The 11,167-nt window shown below is 37.8% G+C and overlaps 2 protein-coding genes across 2 annotated transcripts; both read left to right on the top strand.

Moving 5' to 3' along the window:
• Nucleotides 1–1,384: 1,384 nt before the first annotated feature.
• Nucleotides 1,385–6,998, top strand: sec11a (SEC11 homolog A, signal peptidase complex subunit). Its single transcript, XM_059359916.1, has 6 exons — nt 1,385–1,573; nt 2,042–2,151; nt 4,006–4,155; nt 4,401–4,520; nt 6,396–6,453; nt 6,558–6,998. Exons 1-6 carry the CDS (start codon nt 1,523–1,525, stop codon nt 6,606–6,608), a joined length of 540 nt encoding a protein of 179 aa, XP_059215899.1. The 5' UTR covers nt 1,385–1,522; the 3' UTR covers nt 6,609–6,998.
• Nucleotides 6,999–9,149: 2,151 nt separating this feature from the next.
• nmbb (neuromedin Bb) lies at nt 9,150–10,660 on the top strand. The gene is made up of 3 exons (XM_059358313.1): nt 9,150–9,851; nt 10,077–10,264; nt 10,372–10,660. Exons 1-3 carry the CDS (start codon nt 9,686–9,688, stop codon nt 10,423–10,425), a joined length of 408 nt encoding a protein of 135 aa, XP_059214296.1. The 5' UTR covers nt 9,150–9,685; the 3' UTR covers nt 10,426–10,660.
• Nucleotides 10,661–11,167: the final 507 nt, after the last annotated feature.

Below are 11,167 nucleotides of genomic sequence, written 5' to 3'. Positions count from 1 at the left end.
TTTTGTATTGTGAATGCTTCCAACAAAACTTGACATATTTTTTTAAAGCTGCACTTGATGCAATATGTGTGTGTGTGTGTGTGTGTGTGTGTGTGTGTGTGTGTGTGTGTGTGTGTGTGTGTGTGTGTTTGTTTATATATTTATATATATAACAATAGCTCAAATCACTATGGGTCTTTTTATAATTATTTATTTTATCTGATAAATATTATTAATGTTTGTTTATAAAATTGCCTTTAATAAAATAGTCATTTATCAAAAATGGCCCCAAGGTAAACCATGATCATTATCTATGCTCTGCATACACAGCCTATCTATATTCAACCCACATAGGACTGTTTATACTTTTGTTTATGGTCTGTACTTGATTTTGTCATATGTATGTTGTAGGCTATATAATTTGGAATTGCACATTATTTGCATCTTATTGTAGACTTTTATATTTTTTATATATTCACTCTTCCCATTGGTGATGTAACTACTCCACATTGACTTATCACTGGATAGGCTAAATAGTAGTAAGTATTTTATCCTGGTCTTATCCTGGTCTTATCCTGGTTTCACATTAATATCCTTATCTTCACACTGTTAAAATAATCGCCTAAGTCATTTTTTGTCAGAATTGTTTTTTTTTTTGCCTAAATCATCTCTTCATGACGCCGTCCACCTATGGTAAAATCGCCTACAGTTGATCAGATCATGTGATTTTACCCCTTTAAGATAATAGCCTATGTCAAGTGACTTAAGCGGATTTATTATGCCTAAGTCAAAATAAAATGTGACTTTGGCAATTTTTTGAACATGCCTTTGTGACTTAAGCAAGATATGGTAACACTTTATTTTGAAGGTGTCTACATAAGAGTGACATGAGCGTGTCATAAACATGACATGGGATGTGTCATGAACATTAATGACACTTTGATGCTCATGATACGTGTCATGTCATGTTTCTGACAGGCTTGTGACTCTTTTGTAGACACCTTCAAAATAAAGTGTTACCATATCTTGCTTAAGTCACAAAGGCATGTTCAAAAATTGCCTAAGTCATTTATTTCTCTTAAGTTACATAATTTACACACAGTGTTATTACTAGGCCAATAGCCATCATTTGTTACATTCTTTTTGAGTGAAATTATCAATAAATGTCATATGTTAAACTTTTGGTGTAGTTTTTTTTGTTTCCTGCAAAACTTGAAAAAATTAGTTAGGCGATTATTTTCACAGGGTGACGATATATGAATGTGACATCGTCTCTTGGCTGTCTTCCACTTTTGTAAAACACTGCTGAACAAACTCAGAGGCAGAGACACGTTTCGTTTCAGCTGTGCAGTTTGTGCTCTCTCTCGTATCCTGAACTGACACCTCAACACAGCGCTCACACGTGGGCGGGACTTCCGGTTGCGCGCACCCGGAAGATTCAGATGCAAGTTTCAGTGCTTGTTGACCGTGCATCCATATGCCCGTTACTTTAAACGTTTTAATGTGATTTATTTACCTTTTGTACGCAGTAGTCTTTGCCACAATGTTATCTTTAGACTTTCTCGACGATGTTCGTCGCATGAATAAGCGGCAGGTAGGTACCAGAACAGTACTTTACTCTGATAATATGACCGCCTCTTTGTATAAAGACAGAGCTCTGAGCTAACGATCACTAGCCGCCGACCGCTTTTTAACGCTGTAGCCTCTCTGTCACTTGTTAGCAACATACAAAGCGGGCTCTTTTTATCTACATGTATCTCCGAAAAGGTCTCCCATTATTCTCTGGAATAAAAGACACCTGTAAACCTTGTTTAAACAATAAACTCGATTTCAGTGTAGCTAGCCAATTTCCTCATTTTACAAAATTGTTGTCATGGCACTGTTAGCTAAAGTAAAAACGTCGGTTTTGCTTGCCAATAAATCACAAGTGAATTGAATGTTATCTCAACATATGGTGGAAAAGGTCAAGAATGAGCTACAAGAATGAGGCACACAAATGTTTTGTGATGTTTTTTTAAATGTATTTTAATGCTAATTAAATATGCATTCTTTTGGTTTTCAGCTCTATTACCAGGTGCTGAACTTTGGTATGATTGTTTCCTCTGCGCTGATGATCTGGAAGGGGCTGATGGTTGTCACTGGCAGTGAGAGTCCAATCGTTGTTGTTCTCAGGTAAGTTAAACCTCTGAAGTCCAGGAGATTTTGGTTCAAATTTGTCAACTTCCTATGCATTCGTTTTTGTCTCTGTTTAGCATCTTTCTGTCTGTCCTTACATCATATGCATGGCTCCTTTTTCTCGAAACAAACTTGGCTATCAGTCAGATTTTGCATTTTATTTTAATTAGCAAAGTATGAAGCTGCCAGGAACCGAAAATACAAACAAAAGACAAAGTGTCTATGGAAATGTACCCTTTTTTCTTTTCTTTTTTACCATTTATACACACAAAAACAGCAGAAAAAATAATAATAAAAATATCATACATAATGAAACTACAAAACGGTTTCTTTGCATGTAAATTAACAATAGTAATAGTTTTCATTGTAGAAAGAAAATTCACAATTTAAGAATGGTCCAGAAACATAAATGGCACACTGTGGAAGTTCCTATGATTGCACTTTCAACTGGCTTTCTCAGCTTGTCTACATATCATATATAATTAAGTTATTACTGTAAGTAAAATGTGTATTTTCAATAAATAGATGGACTCCAGAGGGTTAATCCCATGTATTGGGCTTTAAATTCCTGTTCCGTGTTAATTCCAGCATTTCTAATCTCTGCTGATAGAGCTGCAAAGTCGGGTCACAAAAAATAGATTTCCATTCAAATTTTGTGCCTGAAACAGTCATGGGGGTGGGCACCACCCACACTGGCAACAGTCATGAAGAATTGCATGTCTCTGTTGTACTGTTGGCTTTTTTCCAAAAAATTTGAATAGATCAGACAAACATCACCATTTGGGAAAGTGTATTTGTTTATGTGTTCAAAGTCTATTTGTTTATTTACAATTTTGCATAGCCATGTATTTCAGTGCATAAGATATAATCAAACTGCTACAATTCTACTAAGGACAAAAAATACTATACTGTACTATATACTTCACTGTATATACTATCAATAAAGTTAAGATAAGACGTGTGATGCATGCCAGTTGCTAATCTACAGTAATCTGTTTTGAGCAGAAATAATGTACACAAGCAGTTGCTTAACTGTCGGCCTGTTGGTCATTCAGTCAGGATAAGTAAGATTTAGACTGTTGTGTTCAAATAATGGTTTGGCTCTAACTGAAATAGGTTTTTAATAGTGCCTCACTGATATGGGATTTTTGAGACAAGTACTGATTTTAAAGGGCAAAAATTCATTGAGTCATTGATATAGCAGCCAATATCATGAATTCTTGAGGTGTAATAAAAAAAAAAAGACCTTTTCCATCCATATGACTGCAAGGATACTCAGCAGTCTAGCAGCAGCACTCTGCCGGACAAACTTGGTGATGACATAATTATAAAAAATGACTTCAAGCATTATTTCTGCATTATATGTTCTTAAAAAAACAGTTTCCATAATGGACAACATATATGCCCATACTGATATATCTAAGAGGCCAATATTGGCTGATAATATTGGTCGACGGATAAAGCGCCCTTGCTCTAGTTTTTATTTTGAATTAAAGAATGCAAGCAATACAGTCCCAGTTTAACCACTGATTGTTAGGGACATCCTGATGTAGCTGTATTTTTGGTCCTATTCTGAGTCATGTAATGAGCAATCTCCTTGTGGCTTCACAAACATTACAGTTTGTCATTGGCCTAGGTTTGCTAGGTTTGTTTCTTGTTTTTTCATTTAAAACTATTCTAGACTGCAGACATTTATATGTTTTACAAGCGTTAAAAGAAACAGCCTGCTGTCAACAAATTGTGGATTTATCTGTTAATAAAAGGCTGAATTTGGCATGACATAATATAAATTAAAAGTGGAAAGTTCTATTCAAATGATCTAAATACTAATGTGTGTTCCATTAATTTCAGTGGGAGTATGGAGCCAGCTTTCCACAGAGGAGACCTGTTGTTTCTGACCAACCGGGTAGAGGATCCCATCAGAGTCGGAGAGATTGTTGTCTTCAGGATAGAAGGCAGAGAGATCCCAATAGTACACAGAGTACTAAAGATTCATGAAAAGTATGAATACACATATTATTAGTGTTGTTGTCCATGATGAAGTTGTTCTTTCAGTATCACAGACTCCCATGCCTGTTAATTTCTGTGTTATGTCATATCTGTGTATCTAAGCTATCTAAAAATGCTCAGAGAGGCCTCTGTGACATTTCACATCTTTCATGTAAGCTTATCCAGACATAGATGTGTTGAAAAAGAGAACTTGGTGTACATTATAGTCTAAAATCATGCTAATACTTTGTCCACAGGGAAAATGGAGACATTAAGTTCTTGACCAAAGGGGACAACAATGCAGTGGATGACAGAGGACTGTACAAGCAGGGCCAACACTGGCTGGAGAAAAAAGATGTGGTGGGACGAGCTAGGGGGTAAGTAGGAAAAAGTTAGTGATCAGCCAGTTAATTGGTTGGCTGATTAGCAAGGCCCATTAATGCCACTTTGAGTTAATCAGCATCATCTGATTCCTGCTCTCAGAAAGGTGGATGAACAAAATATAATACAGACACATTGCAGCCTTGTCAGTGTGGCTGCTGTAGAACAAAATTAGCTTGTGCGCCAACTTTTGATTCTTTTGCATCAATTTATGGAAAAAATGTCTTGATTTATGTAAAGAAAGGCACAGGTTAAAGCACTAGGTTACATTTTATGGTATAAACATCTATTGGAATACAGCCTAGTGCTGTAAAGCTTTCAGTTCTTCTGTATTGCTTTCACTTATTTATTCTCCTGTATTTACAAGGTGCACCTAAATGCACCATACCCCACGCCGCCCAAGTCCTCATCAGCCACCACACAAAGCAATGTATACGGAGAAGTTGAGATAGCATGGCCGCACTAATGAATGGTGGACAGAAATACTATTCTCCCATCAATAAATTGAGAGACAAAGTGCACGTTAGAACCTGCTCAGACTTTTTCCTCAGCAGCACAGCTGTGTCGTTAGCTGGAGGCTAACTGCTTATGTTGAATGAAGTACAAACAGCACAGCAACATTATCGTGCACACTATCTTGCTTATGCTCTATGAAGTAGGGACACAGCTAGACAAATGACCTTAATAAATCTTAATAAAATAATGGTGCAGATAACTTCCCTCATTTTGCTCTACAGTAGAGGCCAGTATCAGGAAATCCAAACTGGAGGAGATTTGCAACTACTTAGAGTTAGAAAAGTCTAGCAGAGAATGTAACAAAATATGTTGTCAAGGCTTTTCTGCAAGCAGTGGACACAATAAAGCAACCCTTCTACAGTCTAATGGAATCCAGCATGCTAGCGCTGTTGGTGACAAAGTGAGAAGAGGGCATCTTTGCTGTTTAGGATTTGCGGGTTAGGGTTTTTCTACTATCTTTGCCAGTTAATTTATGTTGGACAAGGTAAGGACTTAGGGAATACATTCTCTTCACCAGTCGTTTGATGTATATGTAGATGTATGAGAGGGAATGTAGTTGCAACTATCAATTCTAGCAATTAGCTGCTGAGAGTGTGTCTGAAGTGCTGTGTCCAAACAAAGAGCAGGACTCCTTCACTGCGTTCTGAAAAAAACTCTAACAAGATGCTCTGCCTAATGCGATGTTTCAGAAAAACTGGACTATAGATAGTGGTCAGCAGAAAATACGTACGTCCTACCCACCTCGATACAAACCAAGGTGATCAACAGGTTTGCATGAGCAAGCGTTAATTTTCCACTACTGCTACAAGCCAGTGAAACGCACACCTCCGCACAGTTGCCATCAGTGACTGAGGTGTACTGAGGTGCTTTCTTAGCAAGACCCACACTGCATAGCTTTCAAGCTTTCAAGGATTGGCCAGGCATCCATGCTCGAGCAGGTACCCAAGTAACCAAAGGGCTAGTAATAGTTATCAGTGCCTAAAGCCAACCAATCAGGCTGCTACGATGGGTGGGTCTTGCCAAGAAAGCAGTTAGCAGATTCTGAATAACGTGTTACTGAGCAATAAGCAACTAAAATACATCCATTTCTTTTACAGATTGGAAGAGCAATGAACACTTAGGCTTATGTTTGAGCAAATGTGCTTTCTAGAAAGGTGTCTTTCTAATTTGACTGCTTAGAACCAATTCATTTCTGCTCTTTAATGTCTGATTACATCCCTTATGCTAGTAAAAGTAATTGAAGTTTTCCTTCAGTGACTTCAGTTTAGGCTCTTCTGTGAACTGTTGTTAAACCTGACATATATTATACATTTATTTGCTTATTTGTTTACCGTAAACATTTTTCTCATCTCCAGGTTTGTGCCATACATTGGAATTGTCACCATTCTCATGAATGATTACCCCAAGTTCAAAGTAAGTTGGTTAACTCATCGCACCAGTCCCAGATTCACAATACTTTTTCATCTTAAGAATGTTCAGCATGATGAGTTAAATCTCCTGTGTTTTTGACCCTGCAGTACGCTGTTCTTTTCATGCTGGGTCTCTTTGTGTTGGTCCATCGGGAGTGAGATACCCAAACTTCAGGACTCAAGAAGAATGAACTACGTCCAGGAAACCTCAGTCATGCCTTTTCAAAAACAGAATTAAGTTAGATTTTGTCAAACCCAACTGGCTTTTTTGTACCATTTGTTTGAACATTTTGTAGAAATGTGGATAGGGTGTTTACATTTGAAATATCCAAGCTTTAAAAATATTTTTGTGAGGGAACTAGTTTAGATTTAGTTTGAAAACGATCTTTATTTGTAATCCTCAGAATGTGAAACAGCATTCATCAAGATAAATTAAGTCTTGTTTCTTTTCTGTTGAATCATTGTCTTTGAAAAAGATATGTGAAGTATTTTATGACAACTGAATATGAATGATATTAAATATGAAATCTGGTTACCATCCACTATGAATTATTTTAGCTTGTTTCTTTTTTTCTTTTGGCCCCAGCTCTGCATGAACAGCCACTGCAGAGGATTTCTACCCTGCAGTGGTGGAATTAAAAACATTTTTCTTGGCTGATCGAGCAATAGTGTTCCACAAATGTCGCAGAAGTTTCAAAGGTGGACTATTTATTGAGCTTACATCTGTTTTTATTTATATACAGAATTTAATTTAATTCACATTAAAGCAGAAATATCTTCTTTATGACATTTGTATTAGGGTGTGAAAAGCAAAATAGTTCTTCTGGAAATCTTAAAGGCCTTTTTGCAGGAAAATTGTTACTGATCTTGTATAATGTTGAGTAATGTATTATTTTTATTGAGGAAGACTTGAGAGATAGACTTTATACTACCTGTTTTTCAATCATCTATTCTGTCAAATTCAGGTGACCTAGCAGAGATGTGCCAGAAATAAAGGTTGCTCACACAGTTTCCTGTAAATTAAATGGTGTAATAAATTATTTGATAACAGTCTTATGTAAAGGTCAGTGAAATGGGATACAGGTGCTGCCTCTTTTTAAGTAGGTTGAGCTTTTCATTATTACAGACATGCTTTGAGTGTTAACCTTGTTGCTGTTCTCTTATATACAACGTGAGCTCACTTTAAGTGCACTTGCAATCAAGGTGAATCTGACAGGGTTTCCAACATTCATGTAATCAAACATTATTATGGATCAAAATATAATTATACTATAGACCAACTTGAAAATGCATTGGGGCTCCTTTCTCCACTTTACCTCCATATTGACCTTGAGTCAACTTGTGTTTGTGTTGCAGCTTTTAATCACTGCCATGTTAAGCAGGGAGTAACAAAAACATGCTTCAGTGGTCACAATTAGATATGAGAAATCATACATGGAGAAGGAAATTTACCAGAATTAAAGCAGTTTCCTTTACAACTTTACTGGTTTAACTCCTTTGCTTTCCAATGGAACAGATAGTTTTACTGGTATTGTATTGAACAAGAAGACCTAAGAGATCCAGTGATATTGTGTTGTGACATCTTGTTGGGAATTTTTCAAAGGGGATCCTCGGCCTCTGACCCACGAGTCTCCCCGTTACAGACATGCCCACTTTATGCTAATTCCCTGTTTGGAACAGAAAGAATGCAGTTTTCTCCTGCGGTATAAATGTTATTTTCACCAATTGTGTTTCAATGTTTCTGCATACTGGGAACCTGAAACAGCAGTGAGAGCATTTCTTGAAATACGACCTCACTGTATAAAACCGCCTGTTGTGACCTCTAGGATAATCACAGCCTCATGAAACAATCACAAACAAGAGACATAAAGCACTCAGGGGATGTATGGCTTTTCTATTGACAATAAGGGGGCTTCTTAGCAGTTTACAGACTGAAGTGCTCGCCTTCAAATTGATTTTTTGGCATTTTATTTGGTTAATTGATATTTATTTCAGATTTATGACTAGAACAAGTTAACACAGTGCTGAGTTGCATTTCAAATTCAGGTCCCCAGCTTTTACATGATGTACTCCAATTCTACTACTGTTGACCTGCTATCTCCCCCTAAAAATCTATTGTGAACCCACCCCCAATTCTCTATAAAAGGGGGGTGGAATGTATAGTTGTGTTTTTGGTGCAGTGTGAGTTGTGGAATAAGCATGAGCTCCTACATCAGTTTTATGAATCAACTGTTTTAAACTGGAGATACAAATATTCATCATACCTTGAAAGGAAAATGCCGTGTTCCATAAAACCACAGACGTCTCAGTCCATCTGATCTGTGAACTTAGTGAGAGTGATGCCGTGTTGGTCAGACAGTCTTCTAATGAGACTGACATTCAGCCGTGCAGAATGTCTCAAATCACAAGTAGCCAATGTGTGTGTGAATGCCAAAGGTTATGAAAAGAGCAAGATGCAAACTGCAGCCTGTACACTAAACTTGCAACTTTAGCACCCTGAAGTGACAAAGAGGCGGTCTGTCTTATCAGCTCTAAATTAGCAGTGAGAATCAGCAGGTTCTCTTGTCCTCAGAGGACTGATGGTGATCACAGCAGCGTGCTGCAACTGGCCAAATGTCATGTTGCTCATTGTTCGGGGCCAGGCCTGGCCCTGAGAGCGGGAGGGGGGTGGAAATGACTGTATGACGAATTAGCTATCACCTCTGTTATTTTGTGGGTCTGAATCCTTATTAATGGTTGAATTATCACTGTATGTTAAGGAATATGGCATTTATTTGGTTTGACATGAATTGTTAGAGAATGACGAATTCATTTGAGGGATTTTTTTTACCCAAACAAATCTAAATATTTCAGCCTTAACAGGATAAAACCAAACCTTATTTAATCAAAACCAAGTGGACGTTTGCACACTGATAAATTGTTGCTCGTGTAATTGGGTGTCTGTGGAGACCGTTTTTCAGCAAGAATTCGCATCTGCCCTGCGTTTGAGATGAATCGTGTTGTGCGTAAAATACGCACAGCCAGAGGCGCGGTCCAACGAAACGTTGACAATGACTCGGCTGAGTGCATTTCGATTAATGCAGCTGGCTGAATCAAAAGTACACGCAACATAAACAGAGCCCACCCCACACAGGAGAGCCTATAAAAGGCAGGGTGCGCCTGAGCAGATCCACCACCAACAGGAGACACTTGGAGATTTTTGCGCCCTGTAGGACAGTTCACCACTCTGCGCCGAGATGAGAGGGTTTTCGCTGAATAATGTTTGCCAGTGTGGCTTGTTTGCTTATCTTGTCTTGTTTTCTTTCATGTCTTTCACCGCCGCAGTCAGTTTCGACCTGACTGAGCTTAGGAATAAAGTTGCAAAAATTAAGGTGAATCCAAGAGGCAATCTGTGGGCTACAGGTAAGAATCATCGTCTATCTAACATCTATAAGTTATCATTGGATGGAATCTAATACATCTTATTTCGTTCTTTTTTTCCCCCATGCAGGTTAATATATGTATTTTTTCATGATGACATTTTCTACCTCTTTAATATGGATTTTGTCCCTAAAAGCTTTTTCTCTCCTCCAGGTCTCACTTAATTTAAAGTCCATATTAATGAACGAGTTGTGTTTGGTTTTGCAGGACATTTCATGGGTAAGAAGAGCGTGATGGATGCCCCCCTGCTGCCTTCAGCTGCGGGGCAGGGCATTGATGCGCTGGAAGTCACCCTGCCTGCGGAGCACAGCGCTCTGGTGGAGCTTTTCCAGGAGATCCTGCGGGTGGCGTTGCAGTCGCAGGTGGATACACAAGAGAGCCGCACGAAAAATCAGGTTAGCTCTACTAATTTCCAAACTATTTTTATTTTCATTGTATTTTTTTTTTTTTTGCACAAACTGACTGAAATTCTGTCATTCAATGTGTGAACTGTGTGTTTCAGGAGGCGGACATGTTGATGAAGATTTTAGAAAGCTACATCCAAAGCAGAAAGTGATACAGAAGATGTGTGGCACGCATGCTCCGGGCTCACCTGGCCTCATGGATTCAAATAAATACTTTAGACTCAGTCTACAGTCTCCTGCTCATCATGATTGTAATTTACTGTAACTGTCATACACTTCTCATGTGCAATTTGCAATACGCATAGGGGTTTTTCCAATTTATTTTGATGATGATATTTGACATTGTCTTGTCCTTTAAAGTTATTTATATTAAATAAAATAATTATTTGCACAGCTGTGACTTTGATCTGCTGCAGATAAATTATGACATATGAATGGATCACATTTTCATTCACTGAAATCCTGTCAGCACACAGAATATCATCATTATGGCTTCAACACTTGGTTTCTGAGATATCTATGCATCACAATGGAAACTAGAGAAAATACATTATTAATAATGTAATGTCTAAACACTCCTTTAGTTAGAAAAGTACTGAGTCCTCAAAACCCCACAGTGTAACTGGTGCTAAAGGTTCTAAAATGAACAGAGACCAGTCTGTGTAATTATAGCTATATGGCTGTCTTGGCTTTACACTATAAAAACTTTAACATTGAGTTTTCCTCCACAGGGGTCTGGTTATTCATAGGCCTAACACTAACAGCTGATCAGCATGAGTAACATTTTTTTTCACTTTTGTGCTAAAGGCAAAATAACACTTATATAAAAACAAATGTAGGCAGCTTATATAAATCACTACACTTTGTAGTTTCCTGAATATTTCAACATGAAAT

The sequence above is a fragment of the Centropristis striata genome, chromosome 2 (genome assembly GCF_030273125.1).
Source record: "Centropristis striata isolate RG_2023a ecotype Rhode Island chromosome 2, C.striata_1.0, whole genome shotgun sequence".
NCBI lineage: Eukaryota > Metazoa > Chordata > Actinopteri > Perciformes > Serranidae > Centropristis > Centropristis striata.
Note: the sequence above shows the minus strand (reverse complement) of the source record. Positions and strands in the feature narration are given on the sequence as shown.

Bases quoted from the DNA above. Each gene is read 5' to 3' on its own strand.
- sec11a (XM_059359916.1), top strand. From the start codon at position 1,523: ATGTTATCTTTAGACTTTCTCGACGATGTTCGTCGCATGAATAAGCGG. The intron at 1,574-2,041 runs GTAGGTACCAGA...TTTGGTTTTCAG, and splicing joins GTCGCATGAATAAGCGGCAG to CTCTATTACCAGGTGCTGAA. The intron at 4,156-4,400 runs GTATGAATACAC...CTTTGTCCACAG, and splicing joins GTACTAAAGATTCATGAAAA to GGAAAATGGAGACATTAAGT.
- nmbb (XM_059358313.1), top strand. From the start codon at position 9,686: ATGAGAGGGTTTTCGCTGAATAATGTTTGCCAGTGTGGCTTGTTTGCT. The intron at 9,852-10,076 runs GTAAGAATCATC...TTGGTTTTGCAG, and splicing joins AGGCAATCTGTGGGCTACAG to GACATTTCATGGGTAAGAAG. The intron at 10,265-10,371 runs GTTAGCTCTACT...TGTGTGTTTCAG, and splicing joins AGAGCCGCACGAAAAATCAG to GAGGCGGACATGTTGATGAA.